Raw genomic sequence first — 22,248 nt, forward strand, 5'->3', positions numbered from 1 at the left:
AATTTAAACTCTTCTTTAATTAGATACCAGATTAACAGTTCTGAAAACTGAAGTCCTTCAGTGACAGATCAGGCAATGCAATGTTTTCCCTAATGAACAATCAGTATGCCTCAACTGTGACTGGAGTGAAGTGAGAAGTTAGTCTTGGACCAAGGAGTCTGACCTGTCATGATGTTTTCGATTTAATGCCATTTGTAATGGCGATTTTTGGATGTTGACACTTTTCTAGTGAGAAGGAGAATAACGCGTAACTCATTTCACTCAGGACATGGAACAGGCATGAGCTGGTATCTTCCAGTCACACGTAAAGTAGGCTAAATTCAAACTGACAGCATAGAGGTGAAAGGCACTAAACATCTTATTATCAGAGCCTTTTAACTGTTTGAATCACTAACTGTGGTCCTGGAACTGAAAATTAGTGGGTTACGGCAAAGGGCACATTAAAAACAGCGTTAAGACCTAAGCATAATTAGCGCCTTACAAAATAAGTATTAAAAAAATGTGTTTGTAGTAACTATTTACCTTTCAGTCATGCAATATAGAAAAGTTAAACTAAATAAATAATTTTTGAACATTTACTATGATCTATAATGCTTTGCAAGAACCACAGATGGAAACTGCTTTAAAGTGCTTTACAAATACCAATGAATCAATCCACAGAACCTCCCAGAAGTATTACCCCATTTTGTACATAGGTAAATTAATCGTATACAAAAATGTTAGTTTTTCCAAACAAGTCTCTTCTCAAGACCATCCTCTTTGCTTACAACCAACTATGTGCATTTGCACTGCTGTAATTATGAAAAAGACAAAAAACAGTCACTATCCTTTCCTAACTGTTGTTCTTCGAGATGTGTTGCTCATGTCCATTCCAGGCTAGGTGTGCGCGTGCCACGTGCACAGTTGCCAGTTTTCTTCTTAACATGAGCTTCCCTGATGGACTTAAAACAGCTCAAATGCGGGTTGCTCACTGGCATGGGCTTGCCGCAGGAGGTACCCGGCTTGCAGCCCGGGGATGGGGGCATTCCCAGTCCCTGGGATGATGTCCCTCGATGACTGGGACCACTATTTACATTCTATAGACTAATGCTGATTGATAACTAAATACATTAACTGCAAAAACTATATAAACTAGACTACAGAGTCCAAACCATTGGGAAAGACTTCCAAGAGAACAAGGAGGTGGTTCCACCGTCACAGGTGGTAAGAAGGAATTAAGAGGGTGCAGAGCTGGCAGCGCCCCTCATACCAGCGCATGTGTGTGGGCTCCAGAGGGTGCTAGGGCCAAGTCCTATGGATACCACTAACGGAAAAACATCTCCCGCATCTCTGCACATGGAATGCACACACCTAGCATGCAATGGACATGAACAAGCACTCAAAGTTTCTTTTTTTTGTATTTCAATACAACACATCCAAATGCCCCTTACCTATACTTTCCAGTGGATTTGTCAAATTAATTTTTAACTATTTGTAATGTTTAGGGTTTTAAAAGTTAAGATTATCCAAAGGAATCCCAGGGAGCTAGATGTTCCATCTCCCATTGAATTTCAACTCTCATTCAGTGGGAATTGGGCACTTGGCTCCTTTAAACGTCTTTGAAAACCCAGTCTAATTTGGGGAATTTTTTTTTTTTGTATTTTAACGTATGAAAAATTGTAATTTAAAAATGTCTACCCCCACTATTTGTTCCTAAGTTCTGGAATTTCAGAAGATTTAAACACCCACCACTTCTTACTAATTATTAGCACTAGAAAAAAAATCCTTAAATGAAGCCCTGGTTTTCAATCCAGTGATTAAACCCAAAGCTGGGCTGTCAGTGTTATGAGGATACACAAAACCTCTACTCAAAGCAAGATGCCTCATGGGTAGCAGCGAGACAAGTGCAGTTAAGTAATCCATCATGTAAGCTGCTGAGCTGCAGTAACAGTTCTATGGCTGGCATTATAAATGACCCACAAAATCTTCAATTTATAGAAAAACTTCTGCAAGATAAAAAACTCTTTAAAACTTTGGGAATGTCTCCATTGCATGTGATTATTGCTGGGATCTAAGATTTGTTCCAGTCTGGAAGTTAACTCACTTACTCTAAATGGGGAGAGAGCTTGCTGATATGCTTTCTACGTGCTCAATCCTGTGACTTACAGAGTGCTCTCAGACCTATATGTACAAAAAGCACCGCCTTACAAGCTCAAGGCTAAAAATGCCCCTCAATCATAAAGAGTACGGTTAATGGTTTCCTTAGACTGCCTCATGTGAGAGTATAGAGGAAAATGGCAAAATGGAGGAGATTTAAGTGATCTCTTCAAAATATAGGGTAGAGGAATCCAAAACTATGTATGGGACCAATCTTTTGGTTAAGAATATACTCAGAGTGTACTCTGTAACGAAGACTACAAATATGCAGATATTTGGCACACACATTTCTCACAACTAAGAACCAGGACTGGCTCTAGGCACCAGCAAATCAAGCACGTTCTTGGGGCGGCACAATTCCAGGGGCGGCATTCCGGCCATCATTTTTATTTTATTTTATTTTGTTTTGCTTGGGCAGTTGTGCTCTTGGAGCTTGGGGCAGCAAAAAACCTAGAGCTGGCCCTGGTAAGAACAGTTAGCTGAATCACTATTTTATTGAAAATGTTTACCTACTACTGTTACTTTTAACACCTACAGTTAATGTAACAGAAGACTGGACAACTTCAGTTTTCAGATGATTATTTGACAAAACTTTTGCTGTTCAAAAGTCTTCCTGGTTGCCTTGAATAGTCACAGTCCCCTCTGTGTAAATCTCTCACACAGCAAGTGAGAAAAACATAAACAGCAAGGGGGATCAAGATCAGATGCAGTACCCCTTCCAACTTATTCTTTAATGTCTAGACATCCTTTATTATATATTCTTTGGAGAAATTTATGTTTTTACAAAAAAATCGTGTACATGAGCTATTTTGTGGGACATCCACTGGCTTGCACAAACTGTCCTATGGAAAATTTACTGATCTCTCCCAATCTACTGATTTTAGTTTGAACGTACTATGAATGCGAAAGGACAGCCGCGGGGGGGGGGGGGGGGGGAGGGAGGGAAGGCGGAGGGAATACAGAATTTCAGGGTTTAATAGTTGTGCTATTATTTCTGCGCTTGAAGTGCTTTGGGCTATTTAGAACTATAATGGTGGAGTATCCGCTCCTCTTTAATAGGGCGACCAGACAGCAAGTATAAAAAATCGGGACAGGGGGTGGGAGGTAATAGGAGCCTGTATAAGAAAAAGACCTAAAAATCAGGACTGTCCCTATAAAATCAGGGCATCTGGTCACCCTACTCTTTAAAAGTATTCCTAAAAAGTAATTCTTCAGATGCTTACTGTTATGATAAGCAACTTTTTACCTACTATCAAAACTAACAAATGTTACAAACACCCCAGAACCCTGAAATTCTAAATTTTATCTGTAGTTTATAGAGGCGGTCTGTAAGGGTTTGTTTTTTGGGTTTTTTTAAAAATAAATTGGGCTTGTGCCTTTGGCTCTGATATATATAAAGCCTTAAGACTTTTTTTTTTAACCTTAGAAATGTTAGTACAGTAATATCAAGTTTGGTCTTCCCTGCTTTAGCTGGAAAACTCTGGGAGGTCTCATGGATGCTTTTTTAAAAGAACCTCAGTAAAAGGGTTGAGGATGCTGAGTCTTTAAACAAAGGCTGCCCTTCTCCAAAATGTTAGTCATGGAAGTTAAATAGGTCTTATTAAAAACCAACAAAATCCAACCTTACTGAAAAACAAAACAAAACAGTTTTAACATTAAAACTTCCTTTCCCCTCTCAATAGCTCATCTTTCATTCTCTTGTGATGTCACCTTTTCACTAGTTCTCCAAATCAGAAATTTTCTAGTCTAGACAAAACCTGAATTTCTAGTGTAAAAAAGGAGCACTATAAACCCTTTTCTCAAAACAGCAACAACAAAAAAACCTTCAGGCCACCTTTATGTATCCCAAAAAAATCAAAGAAGGGCACAAGCCCAATTTTAATTCCACTTTGCTGATCAGCTTTACATCAAGCTTCATTTTTAAGTATATTGTTTGTGCTACCAATTTCATCCACATTTAAATAAGAAATGATCTCTATGCTCAAGGAGATTCTGTTCTGCCAGTTAATGTTTTGTTTATGTTTTCCACTATACACCTTCCACAATGAAATCAGTGAGTTTTGGAATACAGCCAACATAATACTGCACTGGAGCAATGATAAGAGAAATCCAAAAGGTTTTATCCTTGTTCATAATTGAAAAACAACATCTATTCAACTATCACTGTCTGGATGCAAGTTACACAATTTTTTAATTCTAATTTAAAAAAATCTAATTACATCACAAAACTGTGTTAAGTTCTCATTGCCCAAGCACACACAACATGATAAATGTCAAGGTTTAATAGTCACTCCATGTAGTACAAATTAAAATTGATCAACTGGCAACACAAATATATCAGGAATACTATTTGACCTTCAGATACCAATTATATTTAATGATGGGGCTGTTCTAGAGCTATAGCAATTGAGTCAGAGTAAGGTAAACTTTCACAGCTTTGCAAGGAACAGATCTTAGGAACATTCCAGCAAAGATTATTCAGGTCAACCTACCTCCTCCTTACTCTGTACTCCCTACAATGTGAAGGGCATAATTTCCCACTCTCCAAATTCCTCCTGCAGTGACATTCCCATAAAAATTTAATTGAAAGCAAAAAATTTTAATAGAAGTTTGAGAAATAAATATTCTAAACTCATGTTTAGGGTGCCATACAATGCAGTTGCCTGTTAGACATCCTGAAAGTGACGTCCCTATGCTTCTGTCATGCAGAACAACTGCTAACACGGCAAGATTTAATATTGTCAATGATTCACTGAGGTACTTTAAAGTTCTCTGATTAATCACTGGAATGCACCGTTAGACTTTGGAGGTGCTATGCCATAAGCATGGTTATATGTAGAAAAGAAAGCGATTAACGTGAATTTAGATGAATTTGCATGACAAACTCCAAATGATAAAATTTAGGATATACTTTTCTTTTTAACTTTTTTTTAAAAAAATAGTATAAAATCTTTTTAAAAACAGTGCTCAGGCAATTTCACGAACAGGGACTTTTCCTCATGGAGTGGTTAAAAACAAGTGTTTTAAAGAATCACCACTCTCTGTGCTGGAATGGAAAATTCTTAACTACATTACTCCTGGGGGAATTCTGCACCTCGGTACGTGCAGAATTTGCACAGGACTTAGTTTTTTGCACAGAATTTCCTTTTCCTCCACAGATATGGGCTGCAGAGCTGCTGGCCGCCACTAGGGGCCACTGGACCCCACAGAGCACAGCTCACAAGTACAGAATTCCCCCAGGTGTACTACATCTGAAGTTTGCATTGTAATAGTCCAAGACTAACTTCTCACTTCCCTCCAGTCACAGTTGAGGCATATTGATGGTTCATTAGGGAAAACTTTGCACTGTAATACAGGCTAAGTTCACTTAGAGGGGTTTTTGACCAGCTTTAATATGCAACTCAGATACTTAATTCTACTTTCAATATTCTAATTCCTCATATGGTGTATGCATTTTGTCAGTGCTTTCCCTCTTGTTTAACCACATAAATTACCTACCACCTCTGTTCAAATCCACTACTCACCAATGAACTGATTCTACCATGATGGCAACTGAGGGAAGAACACAGAAACAAGACAGGGGAGAAAGAGGGATGATTTCCCTCTCATGTCAGAACCCCCACCAATGGGAGAGGGGAGTGGAAAGGAAGGGCAGAGGAGAAGGCAAATCACATTTCCAACAATCCGTGCATTTCACAGTAATCACCTAAATTGACAATACAAGAATCTACTTATCTGTACATTTCCTTCTTAAGCACACAAACCCCATGCCAAAGTTTTAACAGGAATATGCAATATTTTTGTTTGTGTTTAATATGCGTATTTTTGGAGTTTACATCTGTCTTATTTCCTGGTCTCACTTTAAGTATTCCTTGAAGTCAACGATTGAATTTAGCAAACATTTTGTTTTAATTCCTAATTTACTCTTCTTCATTTATGGGGGCTGTTTACTCTTTGAATTTCATTCAATTTGAACCCCCCCCCCCAAAAAGATGTAATTGTTTCCAAATGCTTTCAATTTGTTTTTATGCATTAATAGATATTTACGCACACAATACTACCAAGGAATGTTAAAGCCACCAGCAACGCCAATTGTAAAAACAAAATAACCCCCCCCCAACTCCCCCCCCCCCCCCGACATATCTTACCTCATTTCATATATTCTTCCCCAACCTAAATTTTGTGCCTAAAAACTAGCTGGCAGTGCCCATTTAAATACAAAAACTTTTACCGAGGCTAAGTGACTGTTTGAGACCGTCTCTTACTATCTACTTAGATTGTGTATCTAGATAACCAGTGTGCACAATAATGCATGACAACATCTTTAAGGAAAAAATTGGACTTTATGGGAATGTAATATTGAGTCAATTACACACTTGAAAAAGAATCTGACCAAGATATTTTGACAGAAAATCTAAATTAAAAAAAAATAATCAAATTGCTTACCCTCTTGTTTCGTCATCTTGCCCCTTTCCTCTCTGAATTCTAATCCACTGCTCCAACTGAAGCATTGAATTAGTTCTCTGTATGACTCGTTCAGACTCCATATGTGCATGAACTGTATTGTGCTGTCCTCCATCTCCAGTTTCCGCCACAATATTGACAGCTTTATTCTCAGACCCATTTAAATGAACTGGTCTGTAGTTTCCAGCCTGAAGTGCACTCACTGGTAAGGTTCTGTATTCTGAATTTAGCTTTACACTATTAATTTTAGTTAAGGGTTTATCTTGTCCAACTTTCTGAAATCCATATTTTTCAGCTTCCAAAGACGACTTCTCTTCATTTTTGCTTACTTCTTTGTTTTTTTGATTATTCTGTGCCTCTGGTTTAATTAACACTCTGTGGTTTGAAATGTTATTCACTTCTCGAGATGGTGTGTTTTCAGTTACCTTCTCTACTCTGCAAAGAGAAGGGAATGGCATAACAACATAACTACACACAAAATGTAATAGCTGAAGTATTTGCTTTTGAAAAAACACCCCTTGATTATTACGGGTTCCAGATTGTTCTAAGAGACCATTGTCTAACCAATAAGATGTAACAGCTTGTCTTTGGGAGAATAATCCAGGCCAGTTTTAAATGGTCAGTAGTAGGTTTTGTTTGTTTGTTTGTTTAAGAATTCCCCTCCACTTCTTTCTATTTTAGGAATATCCATACCAATCCAAACTCCAAGTTATACCATCATGGTAAGTGGCCACTGAACAGGTTGTCATCAAGCTAGAGAAACTGGAAGAGCAGATATTAATTTCCCAAAGGCTGGAACAGCACATACTCTGTGGCTCTTCTCAGGAATCAAAGCCTCTGGAATGCAAACAGCTTAAAATCCAGACTGACTTCAAACCAAAGTGTTTCAGATGGCAGCATATTATGTTCCTGTCTAGCTCATAATTCACTATGCTAGTCATTTCAACATATAATGGGCACATTATTCTATATTTTAAACTTTATATGGTCACTGACATCAATTACCTCTCTCTGGTATGTTGTCATTTCAGCTATTGTATATTTTGTGGGAAATGCTTGTGGCTTCCTTAATTTTAGGAGGAAAATATCTGCTGACTATGGAACTGTGGCACAGAATATTTATATATATTTTTAGAACCAAACTGTAACTGCTATACAGTATTTATATTACACAAGTTATAGAAATGTATACCTTGAGAGCTTAATGATTTTCTTTTTTAAATTCTAGTGTTTCAAGGAGTCAAGGGTGCTTCAACACTGGGACATTTGAGCCCTAAGTTTCCAACTGTGTGCCTAATTTGTATCACAACTGACAATTGCATGTGCAAATAGTACTTTGAGATGCATATCACCAATTATACTATTTATCAGTGCAAGCAGCCCATTGTGTCTATTTCCATGCAATCTAAGTAACTGCATATGCACACTGATTTATGTTCACTTGAATTCTGAGCATTAGGCCTAAATGTATGACAAATATTAAGCATCATTCCAGAAGTTTATTTAAACCATAAATACTTTAAGAATATTTTCACAAGCGAATCATGTTGGGTATAATTTTCATACGCACCTAAACTACTGAGAAACTGAATTCCCTTTGGAAAGTTTTACCCATTATTCCTATAGTTTCTTCAAGAATTCTGGACATTTATTTTTCAAATACTTCACTGGTGAAATGCTTACAAATTAAGTAGAATCATGCCTTTTAATACCAAGCAGTTGGTAAGGAATTCTATTAATATGTTGTAACAACTCCTACACGGACGGACTGCAGATATATGAACTAGTTTAAATGTTTTTATAAGGAATTTCTTAGACTGACACAAACTCCTATCCCAGCCACAAGTGCTAGCTCAACTAGACTAACGACTTACAAATGAAGAAAATAAACCATTTCTGCAGTGTAGTTTTAGAGTGGAACTGAGCCTTTTTTGTAGGTACATTTCTCTTGGTTCAAGACCGTTAACATAGCAAAACATATTAAAACTACACAGGCAGTTATGAGAATTAATGAAAGATTAAGACAATTCTGTATGAGTATGCATCTGCTAGGTCAACTAGATCTACCAAATTGGTAGGATATACTGTAACTCTTCCTCCACTGTATCTCCTTCCTAAAAACAAGTTAAAATACTCAAACTCATAGAGCAGTTACAAGGGCTTGTCTATACAAATATTTAGTTTGCAGCAAGCTGGCGTGTGAATCTACCCTGCACTAGCCTACTGCACTCTAAGGGTCTATGTGGACCCTGGTGACATACATTAACAGTTCATTAATGTGCTTTGATCTAGTCATCTTTCGGAGGAGTCTCATCTTTTGGAGGAATTCAGACTTTGAGACTCAATCCCCTTGCCGGGTTTCAGAGCCCAGGCTCCAGCCTGAGCCTGAACATCTACACTGCTATTTTCAGCCCCATAGAGAGACCCCTGTGATCCCAAGTCAGTTGATCTGGGCTCAGAGTTGCTGCTAAGAGTCTTTTTTGCAGCGCAGGCATGAATACCCTCAGTGTTCTTGTGGACAAGCCACTGGTTAAAGCTATGCAAGTCCTACTTTGTCCTACTTTGCTGTGAATTATCTGACGAAATCTCTGAGAAGTGAAGGGATACAATAACCCCTAGCCCTACATTCACCCATCTGTGAAGTATGAAAAAAGTTTGACTTTTACAAAAGAATGTATTTAACGTATCTCAGCCAGAAATAGCAATGTTCATGGTGTGCAGGAGCCCAGCTGTTAGAGGCAGAAAACATACAGGCTGAAAGGCACTTGAGAAACATGCAAACCAATACTCAAATGTGTATCTCTGTGGCTGCTTGCATCAGCATGTCATCCATCAGGACAATGAACTGTTTCTTGCAGTGTTGGTGGATTCCCACGTTTGATCCATCTGATGTTTTCTGCTATCAGGTCAACATGGCATCTGGCAACATTAAGTCTTCTGATGATTTTTTCATTGGAATTTCAAAGGGTTTTTTTGGTAGAAGAATAAGCACATGCCCATGGGGCTGACACTTCTCTTTCTTGGTCTACCAACATTCCAGTATTTTTGCCTAAGCAAGTACTTGTGAAATTTTTTTTTTCTAAAAATGTGCTCTCTTACACAATTGAACCCAAACTAAACGACTTACCCAAAAGAGAAAATGGATGTCAGGTTCTGCCAAAGACCTCTCTCAGATAATAATAGGTACAGCATTGATAATTACAGATACGAAAAATTGAATGTTAAAAGTTTCTAAGACCACCACTAAAAAATTTGAAAATGCCAAAATTAAGGTAGTTTTTGCAACTTAATTCAGTCCCTTTGCACTTATGCACTAAGTCTTTAATTACATGATCACACACAACCGCATGAGGTGCACAGGCTAAGGGGAACCCCATTTTACTGACAGAACAGCAAAGTATTTAGATTTGACAGATTCTTTCCGAGGTGAAAGGTGGCTGAGTGATGTGGACCTGCCAAATTAGCTATCTGAGTTCTACTCCCAGCTCATATAATTAGGTGGCCTTGTCAATAGTAAGGGTTGTGAAGGACCAAAAATTATTAACTCTAGTGGGTAGAAGCAGAGACTAACTCATGGTCTCCTGGTCCCCAAATCAGGGCATCTTCACCTAGGCTGAAGGGTATTTTGATGGGGGTGGGGTGTAAACTGTTGCCACTGCCAGATTCTCCTCCTTTTAGGTCTACATCAAATCCAGAAGACGATGCATGCACAGGGCTAACAGAATATTCAGGGGTTTTGACAGTAAGCCAGGAATAAGATGTACTGAGCAGAATAGAGGAAAATAGCAATTTTCAACTGCTTAGAACATGACAAAGTCTGAATGGATTTTTATGTTGTCAGGTACTTCCCTCACACCTGGACTATCCCCCTGCCAAATTTCAAGTTCCTGCTGCAAACCAAGAGGCAGCAGAGCTTTCAAAAAAGAGGAATAATGTTTACATTGGAAAATGTTGGGAACCTAGAATAAACCTAACCTTGTAAAAAGATTCCCTGTTTCTACCATCCTGCTTGATGCCAAGGTGGCTTTTGATGGCACAGCCTGGGATTACTTGTTTCCTATCTTTAGTAACTTTAGGTAAGACACTAAAATTCAGAAACAAATTTCACAACTGAACAGCATTGTTAACTTTTACATTGCTATAAATGCCTGTGTCTGAGTCATCTAGGGGTTGATTTTGCCACCTTTACGAACACTGAATAGTACCTTACTCCCTGATATTCAAGAAATAAGTGACTACTCAGTGTACATTAATATGGCAGACTCTAGCCCTTAAAGTGAAGACATACGTTAGATTTGTCAGTTCTTACTTTCTGAACTGGCTGCGGCACAGGCCACAGCAATCATGGGTAAATAGTGTACTGCACTAGGTGATCAGCACAAGAAAATGACATGAGTAGTATACTGATAACATCACTAGAGCAGGCAAAAAAACACCTACATTGCTATGGTTTATCATTAAGATGGTGGTGATCTAATTTGGAAATAATCCGATGGTTTGTCAATTTCAAGCGGTTGTTTCAGGTCACATTTTATGAATGAAAAGTCTAAGTGGATTCCTGATAGATTAAAGTATTTGAGATCAGTAGGACCCTGAGGACCTGGTTAAAGTTTGTAAAGGTCTACCATTTAAAAAAATAAAGCCAGACTTACTCAGGTAAAAGCAATTACAATTAAGCCTATGGGGCAAAATAAATTCAACCATAATGAATATGCACCTTACAATATTATATACACTCAGTGCTTTTCCTATGGAAGTAACAAAAATGCTTACTTTATTTCAATTTTTAAAATATTTGGGATAGAGGGAAAGAAGCCATAATTGTCATTTCACTCAATAAACACACCAATCAAGTGTTTTTCCATTGCATATATAAAAATGATCCGGAAAACTCACCAAATTATTCACTGTACAACAGGTAAGAATGGCAATAAGGACCAGTTTGGGCTTTTGAGGAATTTATCAAAGATTCTCCTCTCTCATTAGCTCTCCATAGGATTTTTCACCAAAAGCTCAAACCCTCGACTTAAGCTATTAATCATTCAAGATCAATTATCCAAGAAAGAAATAAAGTAACTGTTTCCTCACCTCAAATTTTGTTTTATTTTAAGCAGGCTTTAAACGGGGGAGGTAAAAATCACTTTAGGGCAAATCTGGATAAAAAGGAATGCTTTCATCAGAAAAAGAATAACTATTCTCATATCCACAAAAGACAGAAAAATTGCAGGCTGGAATTTTTTAAAGCTGAAATGCACAATTTTACAGACTGTTAGGCCTAGGTACAAGCAAGTTCCAGGAATGCCATTGTTCGTGAAATAGCAAAACTTCTACATTTAAATAAATATATCATTTTATTGATAGGCAATTTAACTTCAGAAAACAAAAGGTATGGAAGTAAGGTGCTGAGCATCAGTTTGGATGAATACTAGCCTACCTATTGTACCTGAAGTAAAATTCAATAGGAAAATTATATTTAGGATACACAACTCCTAGCAAGAAGAAAAAAATTAAAATAAAGAGACAAAAGCACTTGCTGATTAGATGATTCAACCAAGAGCACTTTATCCCATATGTTACGGGAATGCTAAAACATCAGGTTACTTAAGGATGAGGTCATAGATAATATTTAACAGATTTGCCTGGGGAGCCAATACTTATTTTACAGTATGTGTACAAGATCATATCCTGCTAAACAGTTCATTTTTAAAGACTGATTTTATAGCCAAAAGATTGATTCACCAGAAACAGATGTCTGCTTTCCCCCCGCCCTCTGGTTATAGCTAAAGATACAAAAGCCTAAGAGACTTTGCTAGTCTTGAAAAGTATCTGTTCAATTAATTCTTTCAAGACTATTAGTGTGCCTTTCAAGGGGACCGATTTTAGTTTTGCATGCAACATGGACTGCAGTATCAACCCCTTAAAATATACTCACAAACCTAAGGCTAAATCCTACAACCCTGACACAACTAAGGGCGTATCTACATTTTGCTGCAGACTACAGGGGGTGTGAATTGTTGCGACCTAACTGCTCTGTATGGAAGCTGCTGTCATGAACTATTAAGGCACCTAGTTCACATTAACATTAGTTCTCTTTCAGTTTACACCTCCATAGTCCACACTGCAGTGTAGCACAGACATATCTTAAGATAACCAAGACCCCATATAAAATACGCAAACCCATTATCTGAGACAGATCACAGATTTCTGCAGCACTCACACATCCCTCCCTTCCTCAGTCTTCACCTCATCCCTCCATCCACTGCTACTATAACAAAGACTATTGCATGGAGAAAATAAAGAGCGCACAAAAGAGGGAAATCTTGCTGGTCAGAAGTTCTAGATCCTCTGTTCACTACCACCAATCCCTTCACCCACTAACATTTTAAAGACATTGTTTTCCAATATTCAGCTGCTAAAGTAGACAGAATTGGCCTGATAGGTTTGTCCATGATTTGCTGCCTCTCCCAAGCACAGGATCCACAGAAAGGAAGCCCCACTCTAAAGTATTTTAGGAATACGGTCCAGGTTTAGGTAAGCTGGACCTAAAACTTGTGACAAGACCCTTCTAGGTAGATTCTGGGGTGCTCTGATGTGCCCAAGTGAAAAGACTGTAAAAGTTGTACAAGTTTGAAAACGAAGATTTCCACTGAATTAAATATGAAATGGAATGCTATAATCCCTGCAGTATTCCTGGTGTTATTTATCGGATATTAAATTAAAATTTATTTTACACTGTTCCTAGACATTTTCATGTTCAATTTGTTCTAGATTTTGGTATTAAAATATAATTAGACTGCAGAAGCTGTCACAGAAAAACTGGATAGCAGTCATGGGGACCACTTGACAGATGAGGCCTTTAGTACCGGTAAGAAAATGCGCACTTCTTTCCACCCCTTTGGGTAGGGGATGGTGGACTTAAAATATGGAGCGAGGAGACTTTAATTCCTTGTTCTGTACTCCAGCCACTCTTGACAGAAAAAAGCTACCTCACACCCCAAAGATTAATACTACATTCAGAGAATATCTTACATTATTTTGATAAAGTGATCAGTGGAATCATTAAGTCAAATTATAACAATTTAAATCTTAAGAACTGACACCCCAATGACATTTTTCAGTACGCATAGAATACATTTTCATTGATCTTCAAAAGGTTTAACCTTTAAAATACTGCACATATTAAATTTCATTAATACAAACATGAAGTAGTGTAAAAAGGTCAAATTTCAGAGATAGATGATGTGATCATGAATGGGGCAGGACGTGGAGTATGAAACAACCACTCTCAGATGTAGCCTGTGTTACAAATACCTTTCAGAACCCCTGTAAGTGCTACACCAGAGGAGCAAGACTCCTGACTACTATATCCAGCTTTTCCCATGTGTAATTATAGGCAAGTCATTTAACTTCTGGGATTCAGTTTACCCAGATATACAATGGGTAGGTATTCCTACCATACTCTATCTCACAGAGGCACATTGGGAGGCTTAATAATCTGTAATAATCACTATATGAAAAGAGCTAGGCACACACAGATTAATGAAAAAATTACTCTATTTTAATACTCTGTCTTCAAGATGATGGGGAAAAAACACAAGCTAATATTAACTAATGTTCTCTTCGAGGATATTAGCTGGGATTAAAGCTAAACGTTCTGAATTTTTTCTGTTTAACTTATATTTAATATTAAATCTAAGTATATTCTGATTTTTTGTTAGTCTGACTATCATCCCCCTAAGTCTCTGAACATTGGACAGAAGTAAAAGGGTCAGTGAGAACACTTGTAATGGAGAAGCTCTCAAAATACTACAGGTTAGATGCATGTATCTACAAAACACTGTTAGCATTGAGCCTAAAGCAGCACTGGTCAGAGCATTCCTTATGGACTTTCAATTTTTATCAGCATACTGCCTGAAGCAAGGACACTAGAATCATGAAGCAGGAATGAGTTTATCACATACAGTGTGTAGTGTGCAAATGTCTTTCTTGAGCTTTACTAATAGTGCGGTGGGCTTGATTTTTCACCTTTTTGCCCTTTTTTCTTTGTTGTGTCCATGTTCATAGGAATTTTTTTTCCTTTTGAAATGTACCACCATTACTGCCATTGGTTCAGATCAAATGGTAGTAGCAACAATGGGCGCACAAACGTAAACGAAGTGCTGGCTGCCATTAGTATTTTAACTACCATGTCATTCTGAGGAAGGTTAGAGGCTTTAAACTCTCAACAAGCATGGGTATGTCTACACTGCAATTAAAAACCTGTGGCTGGCGCATGCCAGCTGACTCGGGCTAGCAGGGATCGGGCTAAGGCTCTGTTTAATTGTGGTGTAGATGTTCAGGCTTGGGGCGAAGCCTGGAATCTAGGATCCTGTGAAGTGGGAAGGTCCCAGAGCTTGGGCTGCAGTGCAAGTCCAAATGTCTACACCACAACTAAATAGCCCCTTAGCCTGAGTCAGCTAGCATGGGCCAGTCACAGGTATCTAATTGCAGTGCAGACATACCCCACAAGTGCTCTCATCATTGCTATCACTGGTGGGGCTGAACCACAGCTGAATTACCTTACATTTTAAGTGAACGAACTCAAACCCACTATTGGAAATTAACTCCTTGTTCTACTGGTTTGCCAATCTGCATTACCTTTTCACAGGTTCTGTCTGTACAAGTGCTGCATCTATCATGGCTTTCATCCATAACTCCATTTCCTTCCCTGTATCTGTGCAGAAATAATAGGTCCTCATGTTTGGATGAGCTGCCTGATTGGAAATGACAAGGTCATTGTAATAAAAAGACAAGATTTCTGTAAAAGAAAAAAAGGTAAATGTTATTGTTTTCTTACTCCATTGTTGTTAGGTTTATGAAAAAACTCTACAAATAATTTATAGAAAACATTTCGTACAAGAACAATATAATTCACTGTTCTTTTCTTTCAGTGATATTAGATTAATAAAAGAATTAGCTTGAAAGTTGTAACTGTTGCTTCTCTGTGCATGTACCCTGCTGAAATGATTCCTATCTTTCTGCTATCAAAAATCTTATACTGATGTTCATAAAACATTAACTTAATATAAATAATATATTAAGTTATACATTTTCTGCATTCTGAAAAATTCAGTAAGTCTTAATTTGTACTCACCATTGTAACTTTCAGTGATGTACAGCTCAACAGTCATTAAGGACAGCCAAAAAGGAACTCAAAGCCAAGAAATGAAATTCCATGTTAGGAGAGAATATGTAAGGGATGACTTTACTCATGATTAAAGAATATACCAACTAAAATAAACATATAAACACAAAATAGTTTGTCTAATACTGAAATTTAAGTGCTAAACTCAATTTTTTTCTTTCATCCATTCACATCATAGTAAATGCCTCAAGTGTTTTTTCCCAAAATTCAAGAGAGACAGAGCACAGTGTGCATATATTAGTAATCCCAGTTTCAAAAACAACTATGTGTACAATAGAGGAGAATACATTTTAGGGCTTATATATGCGGCCCTGCATTTCGGTCTAAGGGGGTTAAAACTGCACCACACACTAGTGGGCTGAGATGTATGAATGCTGTGTGAATGCTGCGGATGGGAAGTAAAAGGTACTTAAGGCCATGTCTACACAACCAGTTATTTCAGCAAAACTTATGTCACTCAGGGCTGTGAAAACCACCCCACCCCTGAGCAACGTAAGTTTCGCCGGCGTTTAGTGGTATTCTGCACAGTGCTATGTTGGCGGGAGAGCTTCTCCCACCAACATAATTACTGCCGCTTGTTGGGGATGGTTTAATTAGGTCAATGGGAGAGCTCTCTCCTGTCAACAAAAAGAGTGGCTACGTGAGAGATCTTACAGTAGTGCAGCTGCATCGGTGCCGCTGTAAAGTCTCTAGCGTAGACATAGCCTTAGTTGGCATTAACTTAATCCTCTTTGACCAGGACTAAGTTAACGTCAACAAGGTACCCTTTAGTTCATGCCCACAGTGTCCACACAGGGGAATTACAGTGCAGCACGTTAGTGTGTGCTGTGATTCACACTCCTGTAGTTGAAACTGCAGGGCCATGTAGACATAGCCTAGCTCCATATGGAGACTGCAATTCCAAGCCACCAAGATGTGCTTATTAAGAGTTGTGAATTAAAAATAAAGGAATTGCAAAATGATGAAATATGCCTGGTTAGCGCCTTCATCAAGTTTAGCAATTATCTGTCTATATCCACAACAAATTCATTTGATTAGATTCCACTGTTTGGATCATCTGCGTATAGTATTATGCAAAATCAAACTCAGAGGCTGTTTCTGTCTATCCTATCTTGCATAAACACACAGTGAAAAGAGTTCTGCACTCTATGTGTTTCAACTGAAAATGAATGCCCTCACCTTAAAAGCATATTTGCGATTAATATGATCCTCAGAAGAAAGCATCAATATCTGAAAACTAGGTAGAAGTATGCTCCCCAATATTCCCTCTTCTTTTTCATCTAAAATATAATATTTGATTAGAACAACAGTTTTATACACAGAATACATACATTTGGACTCCTTTTCCCCATGTCAAATGGATATGTTTTTCATTCATTGAAAATCAGAGAATTCAACTGTATTCAGTGTTTCACGATGGATTTCAGTAGATGGCCAGTGCCCAGATTGAACACCAGGAGTTCTTTACTTTAACACTAGATTGATTAACACAGAGGTGGGCAAACTACAGCCCGCAGGCCACATCCGACCCATGGGACCCTCCTGCCCAGCCCCTGAGCTCCTGGCCCAGGAGGCTAGCCCCTGGCCCCTCCCCTGCTGTTCCCCCTCCCCCGCAGCCTCAGCACGCCACGCCGCCGGTGCAATGCTCTGGGCAGCTGGGCAGCGCAGTTGCAGAGCCACGGCCTGACCCGGTGTTCTGGATGGCGCGGCTGTAGCACCACCAGCCACCGGTGCTCCAGGAAGCACGGTAAGGGGGCAGGGAGCGGGGGGGGGGGGGGTGGATAGAGGGCAGGGGAGTTGGGGGGGTTGTCAGGGGGCGGGGGTGTGGATAGGGGTCAGGGCCATCAGAGGGCATGGAACAGGGGGGTTGGACGGGGCAGTGGTCCCGGGGGGCAAGTCAGGAATGAGAGCGGGGGTTGGATGGGGCAGCAGTCAGGGGTCGGGGCTCCGGGGGTGGTCAGGGGACAGAGAACAGGGGGTGGTGAATGGGCTAGGAGTCCCGGGGGAGCCATCAGTGGGCGTGAAACAGGGTGTGTGTGTGGGGGGGGGGGGATAGGAGGCAGGGGCTGGGCCACGCCTGGCTGTTTGGGGGGGAGACAGCCTCCTCTAACTGGCCCTCCATACAACTTTGGAAACCCAATGTGGCCCTCAGGCCAAAAAGTTTGCCCGCCCCTGGTTTAACGTATAAGCTTTTCATGGCACAGGACAGTGGTAGGGAAGTTATTGAAGGGAGGGAAAGAGAAAGAACGTGGACATGGAACCAAACAGCTGGATTGGGCATTGGGGCCAGCCAGGGAACTGGGTTAGGTAGGGGTCTGGGAGTGGGTGCTACTGAGGGGTTGGCAGGCAATCCCACTGTCAAGTCTTCCACCTCCTCGTTGTGCCCCAAATTCATGTCCTTACTCAGCCTCTCTGGGATGTAATGCCACAGGAGTGAGTGCCCCAGCAGGCTTGCTAAAGTTAGATAGTCAGACCAACGCTCCTGTCTGGATAGTCACAGGAGGTTCATTTTAAAACGTTTCCTGTGAAAACCATATTTTACTAATCAAATACTATGGGAAATTCAGTTGTCCTCTGAAGATCTGTATTAAACTCAGATACTAAATTCAATCACTGAAGTGGAAAATAGGATTTTTAATCCTGCTTTAACTGACTCTCTCAACATAAGCTTAACTAAGGAGTTACTAATAACACCCCCACAGTAGAGACACATTGTGACTACTGGAGAAACAAGAATCTGCAACTCAGAAATTACTGGGTGAATGTTGTATTTCACTGACAGTGCATGTCTAGCCTTAATATACCTTAAGATACGCTTCCACAGATGACACCATTTGTTCATAAAGTGTATTGGATGACAGCTACGAAGCACAATGATAGCATTTTTCCAAACTGAGCATGCAGCCTACAAAGCAAACTATAATAGAAGAGCTATGCCATTCATGTCCAAATATAAATCTTTTCACAATGGGCAAGTTAACTTCTTCACATTACTACTTTGGGGATAAAGATTTAAATATAATGAGAACATTTGGAATCTCCTTCCTTGGAAGTTTTTAAGGTCAGGCTTGACATCCCTGGCTGGGATGATTTAATTGGGGATTGGTCCTGCTTTGAGCAGGGGGTTGGACTAGATGACCTCCTGAGGTCCCTTCCAACCCTGATATTCTATGATTCTATTATTTCACTATAACAACCACCCACAGAACAAACGTGAATGCCTAAATATTGCATTAAAAGATGCAGAACAAGGAAGGGAACATTTTTTTTAAAGTTATCTTCTATTTTTCTTTTTATAACTTCACAGTTATAACTGCAAAGGTTTATGCATGTGAGTAATCCCATATATGGCAGATGACTTTTGTTTGGGGAGGCTTATGCGAGCAGTGGAAGATCCATAAAAGTGATGGGAGCGTGGCCCCAACCCACCCTCCATTCATGCACCCCTTCGCTGAGTTGCTCTGGCATTGGCATGCACAGCAGGAGGAGTACCCCCATAGCTGGGCCAGCCAGTGAGAGGCTGTGCATGCTGATGCTGGAGCAACTCAGCTAAGGGACGCTAGAAGAAGCGTGTGTGTGTCATTTTTAAAAGTGTCGTTTTTTTCATGCCTTAAGGGCAAGCGAGGGCAGGGCGCCTTGGGGCAAAGAGGCAGAGCAAGGGTGGGATGCCTCAGGGAGTAGAGTCAGAGTGAGGGCGGGGTCAGTCCAGGTGCAAGTGGTTTCCCCACTTCTAGGGAGCTTCTGAGGGTGGCGCTCCAAGGGTACTTGGCCAGTGTGCCTCCAAAGGGAGGTGATCTGTGCCACAGCTGGCATTTCTTGCCCCCTGTATGGCCAGCTATTTTTGGGGAGGCTAAACCTCCCCAAGCCTCTTATACATGCCACCTATGAATAATCTCAGTGATGTCAATGAGACTTACTCGTGTGCACGGATCTTTTGCAGATCAAGGTCTAAAGTGTAAAATGTTTCCCAATCAGAATAATTGTCTTTTGCATCCACTTTGCACATGTGTAAATGACTGAAAAAGGTGTGGAAGTTGTACACCTGAAGAAGAGCTCTGTGTAGTTCAAAAGCTTGTCTCTTTCACCAAAAGAAGTTGCTCCAATGCTCCTCATCTTTGAAAAAGTGTAAGGCAAAAGACAGGGACAAAAGAACTACTTGCATCCCACTGTTTATTCAGTACAACTTGCTAATACATTAGAGAGCAGAAAGATTTCAAAATAGTTTTTAAAAATGTTGGCCTCTGAGCCAATTTGCACATCCTTTCCAATTATGGACTGAAGTCAGGCATATTCAATTACAAGATTGAATGTTTTAAATCTCACATGACAACGGTTTATGCTCTTTAATATATTTACACTCCTTCTCTAGCATTTTAATTGGACTGAAGACCTACAATACAGTCACTACAAATCACACATGTTGCCATATCCTGAACTATTTAAAGTTTCTACAGAATTTTAGATTTATACTACGAAAAACACTGAGTAGTGCAAATCTGACATTTGAGCTGTATGTCATGGGAGCCAGTCCCTAGCTGTCCCATAGCGAGGAGGAGATGGAGACCAAGCCGCAGAAGGCTCTATGAGGTTTTGGGGCTGGCTCCCACTCGTTGCCCCGACAGTGCATAGAGTCCAGGCGCCCTGGCACACACAGCCCCAGAGAGGGCAGGGGAGGTCTGGGAGCAAGGGCCAGACAGCAGAGCAAGTATTAAGCAGCTTTCCTTCAGGAACACAGAGTGACAGAGCTCCTGACTCAGCATGGCCAGGGGAGTGATGTGACCCCCAACATCCTAGCAGCCGAGAGCTGCTTCTCGCACATCAGCTTTCCTCCCTGTTCTGTGGAAAAACTCCGCGCAGCAGCAAGGAGGAACCAGAGCAGGAAGGGGGAGCAGGCTCAGCCAGGCAGTAATGACACTTCTGGCCGGCATGCTTGCTGCCCAAAGCGCTACTCCTCTGCTGTCAGGAACTCTGGGAAACATATGGAGGACTTCTGGGACCTGAGTCAAGCTGGGGCCATGTGCACATAAGAAAGCAATAAGGCTCAGACCCTTCAGGGTCCTGGGACTCTGGTTTTTGAGGCCTAGGTTAGCCCAAATGGTGTGTGGATGCAAAGGGGGTTAGGCTTGAGCTCAGGCTCAAGCCCAGGCTTGAACTGCAATGTAGACATATACACAGTGTCTTGGAGCTAGCCTCCCAGTTGGGGTGGACAGACTTGGGCTAGTGGGGCTGGCGTTAGCGCTCTAAAAACAGCTGTGTGGACAGTTCTTTGAAGTTCTGGTTTGGGCTGGAGCTTGGACTCTGAAACCTACAGGGGTGGTGAGGCTACAGAGTCCGAGCTGCAGTCTGAACTGCAACTTTAAAGAGCTGTCTACACAGCTGTTTCTAGAGCACTAGCACAAGCCCTTCTACCCCAAGTCTGTCAATCCAGGCTGGAAGGCTCAATCCCGCGTGCTCCAAAGTGCTATGCAGACAAACCCTTACGAGGTACTATGTATCATTTTTCCTCCCTAGTCCAGAATATGAAAAAAAAACTCTAGAAAAGGCAACGTGGTATTTTCTCCTCCACATAAACTAGTGAGTTCTGAAAACACTTAGATTAAACTAACTTGTTTACCCATAAGTAAATCTCATTCAGTAGCACTCATATAAAAGCACTGCCCATTTTTGTTACATTGAATAGTTGTGTATTTGAGGAACTGGATTTCTTTGTTACATGCATACTGCTATGCTTATAGTTTCCAAATTTTTAAAAATCTGCTTCCCATCATCTGAGCTTTTATCTATGTTACTCTACCCACTACATCCATCTTCATTTGTATAAATAGGAGAGAATCTTCTTATGCTGGTCTCTAAGATTTTTTGTTGTTGCAAGCAATATCTTTTCTATGTGAAAGCAGGCAGTCTTATCCCCCAGTGAAAACAGAAACATAATACTCTAAGCATTTAAAAATTACAATGAAATCAGTTTTCTTTCTACCCTTAAATCAGGACTTGGCACTGGATTTTAACATGGTAAAATTTTGGACTAAACCTTATCAACCTATCTGGTGTTACAGTCAGATATACAACCAGAAATACTGTTTGCAATTTAAGAGCAAAGGCACATTTTCCCCTTTTCATCTAAGTTCCTGAATGAGATAGCACTAACCTAGTATAAACAACTTCCAAAGAATAGGGTTTAGAATTTGTCTGCTTGTTTTGTTTTAATAATTTCTAGTAACTGTAAACCATTGTTGAAACACTTTTTGATTTAAATACGTCTCAGTAATGAAATGACAGCTAAAATAGCTATCTGAAACTTCAGCTTCTTACTTTATACAGATTAGACTACTCTGCTTTTATTTCTGTCTCTCTTAACACCTTAATCAAACACAGAACAAATGGGAAATTGGAAACAGACCTCTGAATACATAGTTTTATTTATGTTTAATAGCTGAATGGACAGCTCCATAGGCTTCAGAGCC

The 22,248-nt window shown here is 39.9% G+C and overlaps 1 protein-coding gene across 27 annotated transcripts in view; it reads right to left on the reverse strand.

Moving 5' to 3' along the window:
• Window positions 1-22,248, reverse strand: part of PLEKHA5 (pleckstrin homology domain containing A5) — a 260,673-nt gene that overhangs the window by 72,046 nt on the left and 166,379 nt on the right. For 26 of the 27 annotated variants that reach the window (XR_007353551.2, XM_048827466.2, XM_048827553.2 and 23 more), the window contains 3 exons: window positions 16,964-17,064; window positions 15,238-15,353; window positions 6,583-7,035 (listed from right to left, as the gene is read on the reverse strand). Coding sequence is in view for 26 of the 27 variants with exons in the window: in XM_048827466.2 (XP_048683423.2) it covers window positions 6,583-7,035; window positions 15,238-15,353; window positions 16,964-17,064 (670 nt within the window). In the remaining variant the exon portion in view is untranslated. Of the gene's footprint in view, window positions 1-6,582; window positions 7,036-15,237; window positions 15,398-15,733; window positions 15,786-16,963; window positions 17,065-22,248 lie in introns of those variants that run through there. The other variant, XM_048827484.2, reaches the window with a different exon arrangement.

The sequence above is a fragment of the Caretta caretta genome, chromosome 1 (genome assembly GCF_965140235.1).
Source record: "Caretta caretta isolate rCarCar2 chromosome 1, rCarCar1.hap1, whole genome shotgun sequence".
Classification (NCBI taxonomy): Eukaryota; Metazoa; Chordata; order Testudines; family Cheloniidae; genus Caretta; species Caretta caretta.